Source organism: Lycium barbarum, chromosome 9, assembly GCF_019175385.1.
Source record: "Lycium barbarum isolate Lr01 chromosome 9, ASM1917538v2, whole genome shotgun sequence".
Taxonomy (NCBI): domain Eukaryota; kingdom Viridiplantae; phylum Streptophyta; class Magnoliopsida; order Solanales; family Solanaceae; genus Lycium; species Lycium barbarum.
The window spans coordinates 21,869,527-21,889,023 of record NC_083345.1 but is presented as its reverse complement, the minus strand read 5'-3'; the positions used below and the strand labels follow the sequence as shown (position 1 = coordinate 21,889,023).

The following is a 19,497-nucleotide window of genomic DNA, read 5'->3' as shown; positions in this document are numbered from 1 at the left end:
CATACAAGATGAAAGACTAGAGAAGCAATTCATTCAAGTAAAACTTCAAAGACACAAAAATAATTACACAAACAAAGAGTAGGGAATATACAAAAAGTAACCAAAAAATAAAAGGGAAGAAAAAGTTACAGACTTACAAGGATTAAAGCTTCTTGTACTATCGCGGTGCACACGGAATAATTGTGGTTTATGATGTAACCGACCAAGAGAGCTTCAACAATGTCAAGCAATGGTTGAGTGAAATAGACCGATATGCAAGTGATAATACTTCTTGTTGGAAATAAATGTGATCTCACAGCACAGAAGGTAGTTTCCACAGAGACAGCTCAGGCTTTTGCTGATGAAATTGGCATACCTTTCATGGAAACAAGTGCAAAAAGTGCCACTAATGTAGAACAGGCTTTCATGGCTATGGCCTATGGCTGCTTCAATCAAGAACAGAATGGCAAGCCAACCAGCAAGAGCGGTTGCTGTTCATCTTGAAAGGACGAAGCTCTATTGCCTTGATGATGATTCTGATGTGGAGCTGTGGTGAAGCTGGCACGCAACAACACAAAGTACCACTTAACAAGCCTAGCCACAACAGACAAGAATGGACATCATGAAAAAGAGAAAAAAGGAACAAAAGATAGTGCATGGTGCACTCACAAAACATAACTTCTTTTTAGAATATTTAGCATGTGTTTGTATTAAAAAAAAAAATACCAAAAAGTAGAATAAGAAAATTCAGCAAAGAAACCTTTTAACAGACAAATGTAATCATGCAGAGTTTATTTATGTTAACTATTCAGTAAGAGATTTTTATTTTACTTTAAACGTAAATAGGCTTGGGGAACATGAGCTAGACTTTTCTCTTGGAATGGTCCTAAATTATGAAGAAGTTAAAAAATAGATAAAGTTTAATTAACATATATAAATATTAACATATATAAATATATATAATATTTTAAATATGTACATATTTATCGGTTCGGTTCGGTTTAGTTCGGTTTTTTTTATGGGTAACACCAAATCAAACTAAATGTTATCGGTTTTTAAAAATCTAAAACCAAACCAAACCAAACCGAGCCGGTTTTCGGTTTATTAAATCGGTTTGACTTGGTTTATCGGTTCGGATCGGTTTTTCGGTCTCGTTTGAACACCCCTAACGTCCACCTTGGATAACTTAACAGAAGAGGGGTATATTTAAATCACTTGTATAACGTCGGGGGTATATTTGTACCGATACTATAACGGAGGATAAATGTGACCTTTTTCACATAGTAGAGGGGTAAATATGACCCTTTTCCCTAGAATAAATGATTTGAATGAAATACGTAGTATTTGATTTGAAGTGTGCCATAATCATAAATCAAGCCATATATATATAGCACACACACGCTAATAATAATAATAATAATAATAATAATAATAATAATTACAACAACAACTACCTTAGTAATACATCCTACACTCTTACACTTGATTTGTGGGATTACACTAGTTAGGTTATTATAACGCGAGTTTGAACATCTCCTCAACTAGTAGTTATCACTTATATGGATCTTTTTTTTCCCATCATGCTCTATCTTAAGTTAAGTCTGTATTGATACCAAAGATTTGCAAGTCTTTTGAGTACACTTCCTTCCAAGTAATTTTAGGTTTACCCCATCTCCTTTTAATACCTTCACTTACCGTAGTCTCATACCTACATATCGGTGCATCTACGAGTACCCATCAACCATCTGTTTTTATTTATTTAGCAGTAGAAATAATTTTTTGTAAAATAAATAAGTCATTTGGACATACTATATGAGTACCCATCAATTCATATTAGACAGTTCATTTATGGAGCTTCTATGACACTAATAATGAAAAATCATAAAGTTACGAGGCTAACTCCCACTATAAAAGAAATGGAATATATCCACGCCACTCAGAGTTGGGCAAGAGTTATATATAATAAAATATAACAAAATACATGAGAAACAAGTAAGTAAATGATGAGAAATTCAAATACTCTATGAGAAGCAAAGAATTCACTCGAACAACTAGGCAAAACACATTTTATTTCTATTTTCTTGTGGTTTTGTTTATAATGTATTTTTGTTTAAAGTCTTTTCCTTTTTCTAATTTTCTCTTTGATTAAAAAAAAAAAAAAACACATTTGTTTCCCTCCAACTCCCTTACCTGCTTGTACCGGCAGTTATAGCAACGGCTACTACTATAAGAGGTGAAAACTTCAAATTTCCCAGTATACATAAATGCGCTTAAAGAACTTGTTACCATATGAACTCAAACCTCTATTATTGAGCTGTAAACATAGTGCATTGATTTCTCAAATCCATGCTGTTATGGTATCATCTGGGCTATTTTCCCATGGAAACTCCATTACCCAATTAATATCATCATATGGTAAAACGGGTGATCTTGAATCTGCCCACAAAGTGTTCGATAAAATTCCCCTGAGAAGAGTAGATTCTTGGAATGCAATGATCATTGCCTATTCGAAAAATGGGGTTCCTGTTGAGGTTGTAAATGTTTATAATCAAATGGTTCTTGAAGGTGTTAAACCTGATAGCTCAACTTTTACTGTGGCACTTAAGGCTTGTATAATCTTGCAGGATCTTGAAATGGGTGAAAAGGTTTGGGAAAAAGCGATTTGTTGTGGTTATGAGAATGATGTCTTTGTTGGGTCATCTGTTTTGAATCTTTATGCGAAATGCGGGAAGATGGATAAAGCAATAGATGTATTTGAGAAGATGGGGAAGAGGGATATAGTTTGTTGGACTACGATGATAACGGGTTTTGTACATAGTGGGAAAGGGAGAGAGGCTGTGGATTTGTATAGGTGGATGCAAAGGGAAGGAATGGTAGGTGATGGTGTTGTTATGTTGAGTTTGATGCAGGCTTCTGCTAATATTGCTGACACGAAATTGGGTTCGTCGGTCCATGGTTATATGATCCGAAGAACGCTTCCTATGGATGTTAATATGTTGACTAGTCTTGTTGATATGTATGCCAAGAATGGAGAGTTGGAGATAGCTACTCGTGTATTTCGAAAAATGCCCTCTAAGAATACTGTTTCTTGGAGTGCTTTGATTTCTGGCTTTGCTCAAAATGGCTTTGCTGTCAATGCTCTTCAACTGTTGATAGAGATGCAAGTGTCGGGATTCACACCTGATGTAGCTTCACTTGTAAGTGCACTTCTAGCATGTTCTCATGTTGGCTCTTTAAAGTTGGGTAGATCAATTCATGGTTATGTTGCAAGGAAAGTCATTATGGACCAAGTTTTGAGTACTGCACTGATTGATGTGTACGCTAAATGTGGGCTCATTTCTTGTGCCCGTTCCATTTATGACAATATGAGTTCGAAGGACTTGATATGTTGGAATACGATTATAGCGTGCTATGGGATCCATGGGCATGGAAGAGAGGCACTTACCCTTTTCCAGGAAATGAAGGACAAGATAGAACCAGATCATGCAACTTTTGCTGCTCTCCTTTCAGCTCTGAGTCACTCGGGATTAGTGGAGGAAGGACGACATTGGTTTGATGTAATGATTAATGAATACAAAATCAAACCTTCTGAGAAGCATTATGCTTGTTTGGTTGATCTTTTAGCTCGATCTGGTGAAGTAGAAGAAGCTAAAGATCTTATCATTTCTATGGAAACTAAACCTGGGGTTGCTGTTTGGGTTGCCCTTCTATCTGGTTGCCACAAGCATAAGAAATTTTCCATTGGAGAATTGGCAGCAAACAGGGTACTTGAACTAATTCCGGAGAACACAGGTACTTTCATATTAGTAGCAAATTTCTTTGCAGCAGCAAAAATGTGGGATAAAGCAGCTGCTGCGAGGAAGCTTATGAAAAAGACAGGGATGACAAAAGTTCCTGGCTACAGTGCTGTAGAGGTAAATGGGAGACTCCATGCTTTTCTTATGGGTGATACAAGTCACCCTCAATATGAACAGATAATGGGACTTCTATGCAATTTGGAGAATGAGATGAAAGCTATGGGGTATGTCCCGAAGACTGAATTTGTATTGCAGAATCTTGAAGAAGAGGTCAAAGTGAAAATGTTGTGTAATCATAGTGAGAGACTTGCCATTGCTTTTGGGCTCTTAAACACCGCACCAGGAACCCGATTATTTATCACAAAGAACCTGAGGGTCTGTGGTGACTGCCATGAAGTAACAAAGTTTATATCTGTTATTGTAAAAAGAGATATTATTGTAAGGGATGTTAAACGATTTCATCACTTTAAGGATGGAATATGCTCCTGTGGCGACTACTGGTGAAACTTGTCTTGCCATGCAGAGATATATCATCCTGTGAGATACTGGATAAAAACTAAGAATACGAGGAAAATGTATTTGTTGCTGCCTTGGCCTTCAATCAGAGGTCCTTCACCTAAAAGATTATTATGGTTATCTGTAGAATTTACAGAGTGCTATCATCTGGTGGATGAGCAGAAGGATACTTTTGCTGCCTGTTTCCCCCGACTCTGGGAATTTTTTGGCCCACATTGAATATTAGGAGTTGTATGCACTTGTGTCCTAGAATTTCTCCTGGTGGTGCACTGGCACTGCAGGATGTTCGTGCATATTTATTAAATTAAGAATCTGAATGGGCTTTCGCAACATTATTGCTTCAATGACATTCTAACTGAGGACCCACTTCAAGCAGGAAATAAGTTGCTACCACCTCTTCTCTGAGAGAGGCAAGCCAACGGAAATTTGTACCAAGCTTCCAACAAGGTGCTGAGTTAGTATTTTGAAGAATCAACTTAAGCAGTTGAGTTAGCTGTCCTGCAAGTTCCATCAGAATGACAAAATTAAAATGCATGTGTCAGTATCAAAGATGACTAACAAAGATTGACTCTGTTACGCGGATTTTATCATGGAACGGCAGATGATATGTTGCATACCTTCTCAAGTCTGACTGCTAAATGTAAATATTGCTTTATACTTCTTTGGAGTTGGCAGATTGATTCTTTTCTTGTCTAAGAGCTGAACCGGAGTTTGAATTTTGATCTCCAAGGCTCCAGCCGAAAGAGTGGGTTGATTTCCATTTTAATGTTTTGGTAGCACTAACTGGAATGCGGTGAAGCACTTCTGACACAATTCAATGGACATGCTCCAAAAGGTTTCCTGCATTTCTTCTCTCCTACATAATTTTTGGCACAAATTAATCAGGCATTCTAGAGTGTGTCCCAAGTGGCTATACTTCTACTGTATCTGTACAAGATCATTTAAGTTGTCAGAAGTTATTTTCTGTTAATGGTAAATTGCTAAAATTTTCATAAAGCATCATAGACATTTTCTATTGTAATCTAGTGAGGAGCTGTCAAGGAAGAGCAAATATTTACAAGTGGACTGCTCTTTCATTTCTTCAAAGCTTTTACTAGTTTGAATGAATTCATGTGCTATTAGCTACTGCCTATCGTTTGTCAATAGCCTATATGTTCACAACCAAAGAGCAAAAGACTTGTACAATAGATTCATTCTTTATCATGAGCATCCAGTGGCTTTCAATCATCCCATTTACTGGCTGAAGGAATGCTTTTCTTCCTAGTAAGCTATTAACATTGCATTTGTTTCAAGTTTAAAAGAAGGCAAAACTCAAGGAAAGCTTTTGCCCACATATTTCTGTTTGAACTTTCAATTGAGTTAAGAATAAAGAAAAGACACATTGATAGGCCGGACGCCAAAAGGCCGTGAATTTAACAATGTCTATACCTGAAAAACAATATTACAAGATCTCAATAATTAACAACATTCCCAAAATCCCTTCTGCTAAAAGAAGGGCCAAGACATACGAGCACAAAATCTTCAGTCAACACAGCCAGTTATAAAAACGTTACAGGGTAGTGATTTGAACCAATGGGTTGTGTCTATTTTCTCAACTCCGATAACCATGAGCTTGATTCTGAAGATTTTGATTGTCTTCTAATAGACGATCATATTCTAAAAGTAGATCTGCTGCTTGTTTTTGGAGAGCAGCAACATAAGCTTCCGCAGTTTCAACTCGTTTGTCTGTCTCCTCCGACTCCAACTTAACCTTCTTCAATGTCTCTTTTAAACTAGAGATTTCTTTCTGCGATAGTTTCATTTCCTCAGCAGCTTTATCTGCCTTCTCCTTAAGCTGCGCCTTTTCTTTCTCAAGCCTTTCAAATTCTTTCTTTGAAGATCCCGCAGTATTCCTCAATACTATCAGTTTCCGAAGGTAATGGTGCATACGATCAATTAAGAATCCAAGAAACAGCAAAAACCCTGTGCGATATATGCCATTCAAATGCAGATAAATTAGAAAAAATAGAAATTAGTACTCTAATGAATAAGAAGACACTGAAAATGCAAAATTCCAGGTACCAACTCTTATGCTTTCTCAACCTAAAAACATAATATCGCAGAAGCAGATCTACATACTGCTATACTGTTTAAGATTTGTAAGTAATGGGATATCCTTTCACTCAAGCAATTAGCTATTATCTTGAGACATATTTAAGTTTTACCTAAGTTTGCTCATCGTTACTCCATAATCATGTCATATCAAACGAGATTACCAAATAGCTTCAACAGAGAATCAGCAAACAACCTGAGCAAGAGAGTGACTCAGAGCATTTCTTTACTAAGGTATAAGATGAACATTTTGAAACAATGGGCGTACCATCAATAGAATATCAACAGCAATGGTTGATATTTCAGGTAAAACGACTTCTAGACAAATTTATCTTTCAAATTCCAAGATATTTTGGAGAACTACTTTCTTATACTTCAGTTTTGTTAGAGACAAGCTCTTCCAGAGTCCGGAACCAAAATGACTCAAAAAAAAAAAAAAAAGAGACTTGAACCAAAATATCCCAGAAAAAAAGGGGTACAAAAGTACCTTTAACGCAATAAATACTGCGTTAAAGGACTTAACTGTAACGGCACGGTTAAGTCCTTTAAAGTAGTATTTTACTGCGCTAAAGGATATCCCTTCTCTCCTTTACGGCAAAAAAATACTGCGCTATAGGACACCGACATAAAACCATCGGGTTCCACCATTAGTCCCCCCAACACTTAAAAAAAAAAAAATTGTCCGCCATTGAAGGAGAAAAAAGGTCGGGCCCACTTCCAAAAGACGTCGTTTTGTATTCAAATTTCGTTTGGAAAGTTTACATTATCGGTATATTCAAGTCAACGAGCAAGATTCTAAGGTCGAATTTAGGAAAAAAGCGACATACAACCCTACAAGAAGCTTCGATCAAGGTATTCTACTATGAACTTTTTGATTATTTTGTTAAATACATTATAATCCTAAGCTTGTTTAACGTTTCATAGTGGTGAATTTCGAAAAAACATTGTTTTTTTTTTTTTGCTGTTGGGCAGTAACAGTTTTGCTTGTTTTAATTTTTTTTTTTTGTTAATTGATTATGAATTGATAATTGTTTAATTAGAAAAAATATAGTAATCTACTAATATTTGTTAATTTATTAGTTGTTGATTATGAATTGTTATTTTGTTTATGAATTATTAATTCTTTAATTAGAGAAAACATAGTAATCTCCTATGATTTGTTAATTATGGCATTGTTAATTTAGTTATTTGTGAAATTGTTTATCCCATGTTAATCGGTAAATAAATTAGTTCGTTATTTCTTTAATTATAGTTAGGAGAATAATTATAATTAGATATAATTATTCAAAAAATATAATACAACATAATCATCATAATTCGCATATTTCCTATAAATGATTAATTAGTTAATATAATTGCACTTTAATTTCAAGAATAATGAATAATTTAGTTTCTACAGACAAGACACTTTCATGGATCCGAATGTTCACTCGGGGCTTGATGATCACTCGAGGCCCAATGATAGATTAGTACTTTTTTTGCAAGACAATCATAGGTCCAAGTTATTATGGACGGGTGTTATAGGGATAGGGACTAGGCTCCATCCCCGTAGGCTGCAGAGAGCGTGGACTCTTTTACTCGAGTACCCCTCACACCCCGCGTCTTAGAGATATTGTTTTGGGGTGGTATCTATCGTTGTGTGTCCGTTAGTCGGGTATAGCATGACTGGGCGCTCATTACGGCCATGGTTGAGCAGTAGAGGCCGGAGACACATACCTTCCATCTACGCGCCGGTGAAGCCACGATCACTTCAGGATGTCGAGGTCTTGTTTGGATTGCGGGTAGATGAAGAGTCATTATACAGTCAGTACGAGCCTCCTCCGGGTAGGACATGGGTGTCGGAGTTGATTAGGCTCACCCACTTCGTGCCTAGTCCCACGGCCCGTTTCTCGGGACAGAGTCGGGTGCAGATTAGTGCACTCTGCACTTATTTGCTCGCAAAACCTCCTATTGATGACGGCACTCCTCAGGACGTTGTTGATTGTCATACCCGTTTGTATCTGCTCATTATATTCGGGGGCATCTTGTTCCCGAACACATCTAGTGCCCATGTCAGCTTACGATATTTGATCTTCTTGGAGCATCTGGACCGCTTGGGAGATTACAGTTGGGGCAGTGCTGTTTTGGCGTACCTCTACCGATGTCTATGCCGAGCGTTTATTGGCCATATCAGAGATGTGTGTGGAATTTTTTGCTCTTCTCCAGGTAATATTTTAAGTGTGTGTTCCTTTAATGTAAACAAACCTCTTGAAATGACGACTAAAAAATCGTATTTTCTAATATCGCTTTCAGTTATGGGCGTGGAGGAAGCTGCCTTTTCGGCCCGTACCTAGGCATCACCTCGGTAATGACATGCCCTACGCGAGGAGCTGGACGACAGGGTTTGACCGGGATAATTTCATTCAAGCTGGTCCCGGAATGGAAGAATACTGTGGTGCATATCCACATCCCGGTGTACAGAGTCCTATCTTCAACAAAAACAACTGACCAAGAATGTGATTTTCATTTGCAACGCCATAATACCATTAAATTATCACAAGACAATTGTTTTAATATCAGAAACCAGTAACAAGGGAATGAAATTCACTTATTTGCATTATAAACAACAAAAAGGGGTTAGGATCATACCCATGAGAGTAGCCTCAAGCAAGTTGGTTCTCCACAAGACCTGATCCATTGGTGTCATTGTACCAAGCTTAGCTCCCTTATTCTGAATCTTGATTATACTAATAAAGTTGGAAAATAAGATTGCTGATATAGTACCAGCAATAGTTAAAACAGTACCCTTTCTCATTTTCACCTGATCCAAAAACTTCATCACCAGTTCCCTCAGTGGCCCAATCTTCACCATTAAAAGAAATGCTACCATACCCTCCAAACAAAGAACCATAAACAACAATTGAATCATCTTTACACTAAAAAGAATCAACCTTTTAAAGCTTTAAACTTGCCTTAACTAAGCTCAAAGACCCAAATTTATCAGTCAAGAATTGGAAAGAAGCCCCTTTATGGTAACAAAATCACTAAAAAAAAACTACAAGTCAGAGATGGTTAATAATAAAAAAACCTAATCTTTTACAACCCATCTTTAAAGAATTGTAGAAGGATAAAGCTAGTTACTTTAATAGAAAAATTTTAAGGGTTTTGAGCTACAGATCTATGGGATTAGTTGCTAATCCTTTAAGGAAAAGCCATTTTTGTTCTACTTTTAACTTTTGCTTCCTCTAAGCAAATGGTATGTTGGGTTTATTTTGGGATTAGTGGGATGAGGTTTTTCACTTTACTTGGGAAAAGCAATTGCAATGAGAAAGCAAGAAGAAAAGGGTGCAAAATAAAAAATAAAATAAAAATGAATTAGTACTGTTGTTTTGCTACTAATATTGTCTCTGTTTCGGACATTACAGGACTTTGCTCTTCGTGTTAGATGTTGTGTACCTTTTCTTTTTCTTTTTTTTTTTTTTGCTGAATAAGCCCTTGTATTTTTTAACTTTGATTGTAGACTCCCAACTTGTTTTGACTGCTATGGATTTTGAGAGTAAAATGTTTGCAACTTCGCAAAAATATTTACTCCCTTCGGTTCAAAATAAGTATTCACTTAGCTTTATAAGTGTACATTTACAAAATCAAGAGGAAATTAACTTTATCTTTCTAGATTTGTCCCTATTTATTTAAGACAATAAATAGGCAAGAGTCTTAGCAGTATTAATTAAGGGTAGTTTAATCAAAATACCTATTTTTTTCTAGGAGTTATTGTTCTCTTATAAGAGTTAGTATTCTTAAGGAATGTGAAAAAAAATTAAATGAACACTTACTTTGAACCTGAGGGAGTATAATCAAACTTTTCTATAATGGCAGCCTTTGTCCAAAATTTCATGGTTGCTATAGTGAGTTGATGTTATGTATGTATACTGGCATTTGATGTTTAGAATTTATTTAACTGTTATAAACAAAAGTACTAATTTTTTTACTTTTTATGCTAGTATAAACGAAACCAAAAATACTTGTTAATTTTAAAATCTCAATTGATTTTCATATTTCATTAATTAAAATTAAAAAGACTAATAAATTACTAAGAAAATCATAACTAGTTATACCATACCGATAAAGAATTAAAATCTATGGAACATATGTATTTAAATTTTTAAGTTTGATGTAAGAATTCTAAAATTGTAGATTGTTTCTTAAATTCCAATCTCTTAGTAATAATATAACATTTGAACTGTCGAATTGTTCAAACTTTCAGCAAAAGGGAATTCAATAGCTTTCCCTTAAAGGCTGTCTAAAAGCTTAATAGTATAATTGAAGATTTTTAGATATTCGTACTTGAAATTTACTATGCACACGACATTAATGGTGATTATCATAAATATTTAAATATTTTATTTTATAGATAATATATTTCTTATAAAATATTATTACACAATATTTGAGTGTGACTGTTATAAAGAGGTAATTTTACAAAGAGTGTACCGCTATAATGAATGTCATTGCTGTTATAGAGAATTAAAATATAACATAAAAAATTGGTTCCGGAGAAAATCAGACCGTTATAGTGAAATACTGTTATAACGAATGACAATTATAGAGAAGTTTGACTGTATCATAAAAAATCAAAACTAAACGGTAGGGAGCTATAATTGGAACGATGTAGAATCTAATATAGTACTTTAAAAATAATATGAGTTAATTATTTTGCTTATTTCAGTTGCTATTAATATGGGTTACTTGTCAGATTTACAAAATCTCTTATTTTGACAAAATTCGTAATTTGTCACAAGATAAATTATTGAGTGGTAGAACGAAACATGTCAAAGTTGAACAAAATAGAAATTCATAAAATCAAACTTATTATTTGAGAATTGAGTCAAGTTGTTATTGTATTAGCTTTCTATAGGAAAAAAGATTTCCTCTAAGAAAATAGAAAGTTCTTTTCGGATTCAAATTAAAGAAGAAACACTAAGTTTTGGTTTTTCCTTGAACAGCCTGGTGTTAAAATGATGAATTTTCAAATGTTATAGTTCAATGTATTAAGTTACTCATCTCTTAGAAGAAACCTAGCTTAAATAAAAGCATTGGCTCATGGAAATGTTGAATTATCGAGATCACCAAGAGTTGTGGTGGGATCTCTCAATTCTTAATACTAAGAAATTTTGGATTTTAAATCTTAATAATGGAAAAAATACTAATATGAAACGCTTTATTCTTTAATAAATCTCACATTATGTGAATTCAAATTATAGTGTCCGACATGGATATTGAGTATAAAAAAAAAATAAAAAAAGAGAGAGAGAGAGAGTTGTTAAGCCAACTAAAACTTACTGGTCATGGGAGCCAGGTTGAGTAAAGAAAGTAGCACTATAAGGGGTCGTTTGGTAGACGATGTAAGGCAGGATATACCGATATTAAATTTTTGGGTTAAATTTGTACCATGTTTTGTTTGAGTTACTAATTAGTCCCGGTATAAAACTATACCACAATCTTGAATAATATTATCACATTTCCTAGGTGGTATAACTAATATCAAACACATGCTTTGGATTATACATGGTATATCCCACCTTTAATCCAATGAACCAAACAAAGAACAAGTACTAAGTAATCCAGAGGTTATTTAGCCCAAGGATTATAATCTCAAGACTGTAATCCCAGCATAACTTTGTCCACGTACCAAACGACCGCTAAGGATAGGAGTATAATCCTTAAGTTAGTTCGTGAGTTTTTAACTCAAATTTGTCCCTAAAGTTTGAAGTAAATATATTTTTATACCTGTTATATTACTATAAGCACATATAATCCTTTAGTAAAAATCGAACGCTTCTAGCCTTAACTGATAAAGTTATCAAGCGAATAGCAGCATCATGTGTCTTCAACGTGGCTAGGCTAAAAATTCATCGTAGTTTATCCAATTCTATTTTTCCCCCAATCTATATTAAGTGATAATCTTGTTTGTACTTTTCTTTTGGATGTGATTGGCGCTAAAATTGGAGAAAAACTAAAGATAGAAAATGATCTTAACTAGGGTCATTTTTAGCCCAGTTATGTTTTTCACACGATATTTCCATTAGTTTTAATGACATGTGATATTTTATCAGTTCAACCAAAAGTACTCTTATCTTTAGATACTTATAATATCCAGTTCTGGCATACGCGTTTTGCGCGTGACCAAAGCGCGTACTTCAGTTGACAACAAACACTAAAGAAAAAAATATACTTAGCTACGATTTTCGTTGTTTATCCGTTTAGTTCGCTAAATCTATGATATCCCCTGTCGAATATAATGAAATTTATATAAAAGTGATAAATTTCTACTTGCATGTAGACCTAGTATTTAAATTTAAAATAATTGAATAAAGGTTAAATATCCTTTATTTTATAACTTTTTGGTATCCGTCCCAACTAATTCGTGTTCTTGCCACGTAAGGCCTGTTATAGGGGAAGCGCTCCCATCGAAATATTGTTCATTCTATAAAGGAATTTTATGCATCCCACCACATAAATAGTTAACTTAAATTAGTTAGATATTTGTTGTTTTCACTTCATATTCTAAACGATTTTAAAATTACGAGACCTCATTAGACAGAGCATTGTTTCTATCTCTTAATTCGGTGATATTTAAGTTTGGAAGCAATTTGAAAAAAAATGAGGTCTTTTGATTCAAATATTAGTTAGATCGATGGTTGGCTTATGGATTAAGTTATTATGCAAACTCTCACATCTTGATTTTTTATATTTACAGCCATTCAACATCATATATTTTTTAGTTTATTTATAGCACATATTCTTTTGTCAAATCTTATTTTGCGATTCATTCTCAATATAAAATAACTTTTATTAACTAATATGGTTCATGCACTTTCGGAAATAGCCATCCTACCTTGGTAGGAGTAAGGTCTGCGTACATTATACCCTCCCCAGACCCCAAGATGTGGGATTTCACTGGGCTGTTGTTGTTATGGTTCATGCACTTAGTTAGAAGGGAAAATTTAGTAACTTTTTTAGTCAAGTAATGGGCAACTTGTGCTCCTCATAGCTACTAATAGTATCTCCGTTCTATTTTAACTGTCGCTTTAATTCAAAAAGATTGTTCATAAATACTTGCCGCTTAGAAAATCAAGACTAATTAAAATTGACAATTATTTCCAACTATGTCGTTAACATTAACGAAGTAGTTCTTTTTAATAATCCTCAATTTTCAAATAACATTTCATATATAGGGGTAATAGTAAAACTATACCTTATATTTTTTTTATTATTGTTAATGAGTGAAAAAGCTAAAACGACAGTTAAAATGGGACGGTTGGGGTAACAAAATAGTTAGAAAACAAATGAACTTGGTGATGTAAAAATAGACTTGTGTTAGAAAGTCTAATCTATTTGGTGATATGAAAATAAAACTAATGAAATAACATGTTCCAAATTGAGTATATTAAATATTATTCACCCAAATTAGTCTAGAATTTAATAGGAAAATAAATCACGGATATAAAACACTGTCGCAACATCAAAAAAAGAATAAGAACCTATTAAGAAATCAAAACATAACTTAAAAGAACAAAGTAAAGAAAAAATTGGAATTTGATAGACATAGGGATATGTTTTTCCTGAAAAAGTGGACAAAAATTAATTAACACGGGATCACACTAAGAGCCTGTTTGGATGGGCTTAAGAAAAGTAGCTTATAAGCTGAAAACAGCTTATAAGTTGCTTTAGATAAGCTAAACGAGCCCAATTTTTTTTTGGGCTTAGTTTAAGTACAAAATGGCTTATAAGCTTGCCAGTCAAACACTCAAAAAAGCTGAAAACAGCTTATAAGCCAATCCAAACGGGCTCTAAATAAATATATAGAGCCCATTTGGGTTGGCTTATAAGTTGGTCAAATCAGCTTATAAGTTATTTTTAACTTATTTGAGTGTTTGGTGAAAATAGAAAACAGTTTAAATTAAATTAAAAAGTGTTTAAAATAAGCCAAAACTAAGAAGTTGCTCAACCCCAACTTATTTTTTTTTTTTGGCTTAAAAGCCATTTTGGTTTGACCAACAACTTTACCCTTTTATCCCATATATTTTTTGTTAATTCTAATACTACCCTTCTAAAAACCCTTTAAGCACTTTTATCTAAGCACGTAACTGCTTATTTATAAAAAAAAAAATCAGCACTTTAAGCACTTATGCTTAAAAGCCACTTATTTTCAACTAATCCAAATAGGCTTTATAGTCCAAACAATAAAGCAAAACTTAGAGGAGAATCAATTGAAAAAATAAAAGTAACATAGGATTGATCTAAAAATATACATTAATCCAAGAAAAATAAAGCAAAATCGAACAAAATAAAGGAAACCTATCTGAGCAATTCAAATTAGCATATGATCAAGCTAAAAATAGTACTCCCTCTGTCCCAATTTATATGATATTTTTTGTTCATCGAGAGTCAATTTGACTAATCTTCGAAGCTAAATGAGATTAGATCAACTCAAAATTTTGAAACTAAAATTTACATATTCAAAAATTATATGAAAAATATTATAAGATGCAATTCTTCTCATGTCAATATGATGGAAAAATTATATTTAAAAATATTGCTCAAAGTTCACAACATTTTAATTTCAATAAGTGAGAAGTGTCACATAAATTGAGACGGAGGGAGTACATACTTTTCAAAGCTAAATTTTCGTTAGCCCGAGCAACAGCGAAATCCTAAGAAAATAGTGAAACCCCAGTTAATAAGAAAATAGAAGTACCATAGGATCAAACACCTTTTTAACTTAAAAGACCACGAAAGAGATATAGATACAAAATATGTAGGAGAAAGTGCTCGATAATAATTACGCAAGAAGAGAGAGCAATCATACGTCTTTCAATGTTGTCACAAAAAAAGTTACATCAAAAGTCTAATTTTAAAGCGTTAATTTACTTTAAATAAAGAGTTTCACATTTAACAAAACTTGAGTGCTCTGTGGAATCAAAAGTGTACAAACGCAAACTCCAATAAAAATTTTGTTTAACGAAATAGTTGCTTCATCTTACAATTATCAACAGGTATGTCAGCTCCACAAAAACGTTGTCTCACTGACTGGCTTAATTAGTCATATATAGTCATACAAGAAGGTCTTTCTCTAAATTTACTTGGAGATACGGTAATAGCAATTGTATTTAGTTTAGGACTCTCCTAATTTACTTGGAGATACGTTAATTGTAATTATTTTTAGTTTAGGACTATTATTCATGAATGTAAATAATAAAATTTTAAGTTTTATTTCCTACAGTACACATTGATTCTAGTCAACGAAGTACTAATTTTTATAAAGAAAGATGTGTATAATGTAAACTATTAATTTTAAAGTCCAACGTATTAGGTGAAAGATTATAATTAGGTCTATCATCTTTGTTATAAAGCAAGTACTTTCAGTGATTGCATTATCTATTCTTTTCATGACTTCTTCACAGGCTCTCCAATCTCTTTTTGGCTATGAACTATGCATACCCTTGGTTTCATTCGAAATTGAAAGGAACAATAGATGCTGACCAAACCTAAAAGACTTCAGTATTAAGAAATAGAGGAACAAAAAGAAAAAGGCAAAATCAAACTATGAGAAGGAAAATTTATCCTTCGTTAGCAAATAGAAAGACATAATTGAATAGCATCAAAAGATGCAAAGAAGAAAAGCTTTAAACATGCTTATAACGATAATAAACTGCAAAGTATGCGACAAGTATATAATTAATTATTAAGTTTATTATGTAAACTACCTGTTAGTTTGAAACTTACCCGGCAAGAGGTTTGTGCCGCTTTACACATCTACAAACAACAAAACAGTTATCAAAAATCTAAGCAAATGACAAATAAGCCATTAAATAGTTCAAATGCTACGCCATTAAATAATTCAAACGCTACGCAATTAGATAGTTCAAAATCGAAACCTAGAAAGTTCTCTTTTTGGCTATGAACCATGCATACCCGGGTTTCATTCGAAAGTGAAAGAAACAATAGATGCTGACCAAACCTAAAAGACTTCAGTATTAAGAAAAAGAGGAACAAAAAAGAAAAAACCAAAATCAAACTATGGTAGGAAAAATTATCTTTCGTTAGCAAATAGAAAGACATAATTGAAGAGCACCAAAAGATACAAAGAAGAAAAGCTTTAAACATGCTTATAACGACAATAAATTGTAAAGTATGCGACAAGTATACAATCAATTATGAAGTTTATTATGTAAATTACCTGTCACTTTGAAATTTACCCTGCAAGAGTTTTACGCCGCATCTAAAAACAACAAAACATTTACCGAGAACCTAAGCAAATGACAAATAAGCCATTAAATAGTTCAAACGCTATGCCATTAAATAATTCAATCGCTACGCGATTACATAGTTCAAAATCGAAACCTAGAAAGTTATCATCAAAATATTACTAAGCACTGATTGTATCTGTAAATATTTATCCAAAAAAACCCGCAATCAATACAATATAGAGAGTTGCAATTAGAAGATTAAATTGAAAACCTTGATGAGAAAAGCTGAAGTTTCTCCACAGTAGCAGGGTGTAAGACGATAACGAAGTTATCATGATTTACCGCCTCGTCTACGATGAATCTATTCACATCTTTCTTCCGCTCCAGATTCATTGTAGAAAAATCCTTCTTAGCATTTTTTTTGCAAAAAATAAATTAAAAAAAAAATTGTAAATTAAATTGCAAATTGATAGAAATTTCAAAACTAAAATAACAAATGAGTAGCATAGTTGAGCGACACATAGCAAAGAGCTAAAACAGATTGAGCTAGGCACTATGTTTGACCAAAAACAATAATATTAATACTACGTTGATAGTAAGATCAACTAAGCATTGATATTTACTTAATATACCCCTCTTCATATGCTCTAGAACTCTAAATCTATAATGAATACTAATTGGTCGGAAGGATCCCAAACAAAGAAATCCTAATTGGTAGCAAGAATCCCAAACAAAGAAAAATTGAAAAAATCCTAAACCTAAAGCATGCACAAGGCAGTTTTTTGTTTTTTCCGCACAAAAAGTACTCCTTTTAAAATTTAATGTGATTTTCTTCTGTTATTTCTTCTTTTTAACAAATATCTTATATTGAATAAATTAAATAAGGAAAAAAATCATTAATCTAATTTTAGTTGATTTTAAAGTCCTAAATATTAGGAGTATTATTGAATGACTATTATAATATTTTCCAAATTAAGTTAAAAGGACTCCAAAAATAACGGTGGGTTTTTTAAATTTTCAAAAAATAAAATAGGTCAAATATTTTATAAATATAATTAACAATAATATGAGGAAAATAGTAAATGACAATTTTGTCTATTGTAGAGTTTTTAATGAAGGGCAAAAAGTTCAATCAACATTTCTAAGGCCCTTCGTTCTTTTAATATAATATATAACTAGTTTTTATGTACGTGTGTCACACGAATATCTCTTATCGATTATAACCCAACATAAAATGTTGCGTCACGTAGCTCAATTTACAATATTATATATGGGGGAAAGCATTATACATAATGTATTAACCTTGTAGAAAAGTGTATAAAAAGTGTTTACACATAAATATGAGCTAACTCGGGTAACAAACTCAAGATATGAGCCACGTGGCGTAAATATTCACTATAAAAAAAGGGTAATTTGTGGAGGTTGAAAGTTGCAATTCGCGGGGGTTTTAGCCTCCGCTAATTGCTTGAGGAGGCTAAAACCCCTGCGAATTGCAACTTTCAACCTCCGCAAATTACCAATTTTTTTATAGTGATTTTCTTCTAGTAGACATAGTGCCTAATTTTCCCCTACCCCAGCTTTTGCATAAATCAGTAACAAATAATTAGTTCTTGCTATTAGACCTATTAATTTTCGTTAGTATTCTAAGATACTTGAAAAATGGAATTAGACTTTGTGTTTACCTAAATATTTCGCTGTTATGGCTTCCTTTTCCATGCCAACCTTGTTCTTTTCTCTCCTATTTTAATTAGTATATTGACTTTCTCATTCTCTTAAGCAGCTTATTGTCTTTTCTTTTAACTCTGATGTTCTATTCACAATTTATCTTTTTCTCCGGTAACTCCTAATTATAATAGAATTCTTGTTCGTAATGACAATTGTGTCCTGTTCTAGTATAAGTTAACTTTAATGGGTCAAGGATATAAAAGTCGTTCAACATTTGAAAGATATTTTGGTCAACCAACATTTATAGTCATGCTTTTAAAATAATATAGATAGATAGATAGATAGATAGATAGATATAGATAATATATGCTTAAAGATAACATAATAAAAAGGGAAAAGGGTAAAAAATATCCATCTACTTTGTTTTAATGGCTAAAAATATCCTCCGAACTAATTTTGGGTCATTTATGCCCCTGCTGAGATGAAAGTTAACGAATATATCCTTCATTTGACAGAAATTCCCAAATTGGTTCAAATAACCCGATTTCATATATAAAAAATAACACACTCCCCTATTTTACCCGCCCCCTAAAGGTATAGCAAGAAATCATTTGACAGAAATTCCCAAATTGGTTCAAATAACCCGATTTCTAGTGAAGTATATCATTGTTACTAACGACCAATATGGACTATGGGAGCGATACATTTGCTTTGAATGGTACTCCCTCTGACTCCGTCCCATATTACTTATCTACTTTCTTTTTTTAAAACTCAAAATATATAAACTTTGACCGAGATTTTGAGATATATTTTTTCAGCATATTGATATGAGAAGAATTGCAACTTGTAGTACTTTTCGTGTAGTTTTTTAGTATCTAAATTATAATTTAAAATATTAGATTGGCCTAATCCAATTTAACTTCGAAGATTAAACAATTTGACTCTCGAAAAGCAAAACAGGACAACTAATATGGGGCAAAGGGAGTAGTTATACATAGTTGCATAGGGTACAAGAGAAACACAAGACAAAATACCACGTAAAGACAAAAATATCTTAGCAAAATCCAGCTCTCATGTGAAGTAGGAACACATTTGGGCATCAAGTAATCAATTAGACCGTGGAATTTATACGAAGTTACCAATGGTCATGAAATCTAGCCGTGGTGTTGAACTTCAACATTTGACACTGCGTTACGTTGACGATCAAAAGACTGGCCACA

The 19,497-nt window shown here is 33.2% G+C and overlaps 2 protein-coding genes across 3 annotated transcripts; one reads left to right on the top strand and one right to left on the bottom strand.

The window, feature by feature from the left end:
* Positions 1-1,920: 1,920 nt before the first annotated feature.
* Positions 1,921-5,502, top strand: LOC132610065 (putative pentatricopeptide repeat-containing protein At3g25060, mitochondrial). The gene has a single exon (XM_060324317.1). The coding sequence runs from the start codon at positions 2,244-2,246 to the stop codon at positions 4,278-4,280; it is 2,037 nt and encodes a 678-aa protein (XP_060180300.1). The 5' UTR covers positions 1,921-2,243; the 3' UTR covers positions 4,281-5,502.
* A 144-nt stretch (positions 5,503-5,646) lies between these two features.
* On the bottom strand, positions 5,647-9,754 carry LOC132610066 (uncharacterized). 2 transcript variants are annotated; one of them, XM_060324319.1, is made up of 3 exons: positions 9,012-9,149; positions 8,100-8,866; positions 5,647-6,254 (listed from the first exon to the last, which is right to left on the bottom strand). In XM_060324319.1, exons 2-3 carry the CDS (start codon positions 8,104-8,106, stop codon positions 5,884-5,886), a joined length of 378 nt encoding a protein of 125 aa, XP_060180302.1. In that variant the 5' UTR covers positions 8,107-8,866; positions 9,012-9,149; the 3' UTR covers positions 5,647-5,883. The 2 variants fall into 2 exon arrangements, with proteins under 2 accessions (XP_060180302.1, XP_060180301.1); XM_060324318.1 differs by lacking the exon at positions 8,100-8,866 and having other exon boundaries at positions 9,012-9,754.
* Positions 9,755-19,497: the final 9,743 nt, after the last annotated feature.

What these genes read in the sequence shown, in the direction of transcription:
- LOC132610065 (XM_060324317.1), top strand. Translation starts at nt 2,244, where the DNA reads ATGCGCTTAAAGAACTTGTTACCATATGAACTCAAACCTCTATTATTG.
- LOC132610066 (XM_060324318.1), bottom strand. Translation starts at nt 9,291, where the DNA reads ATGATTCAATTGTTGTTTATGGTTCTTTGTTTGGAGGGTATGGTAGCA. An exon ending in GCTTGAGGCTACTCTCATGG is followed by an intron (nt 6,255 to 9,011) that starts GTATGATCCTAA and finishes TATATCGCACAG; the next exon opens with GGTTTTTGCTGTTTCTTGGA.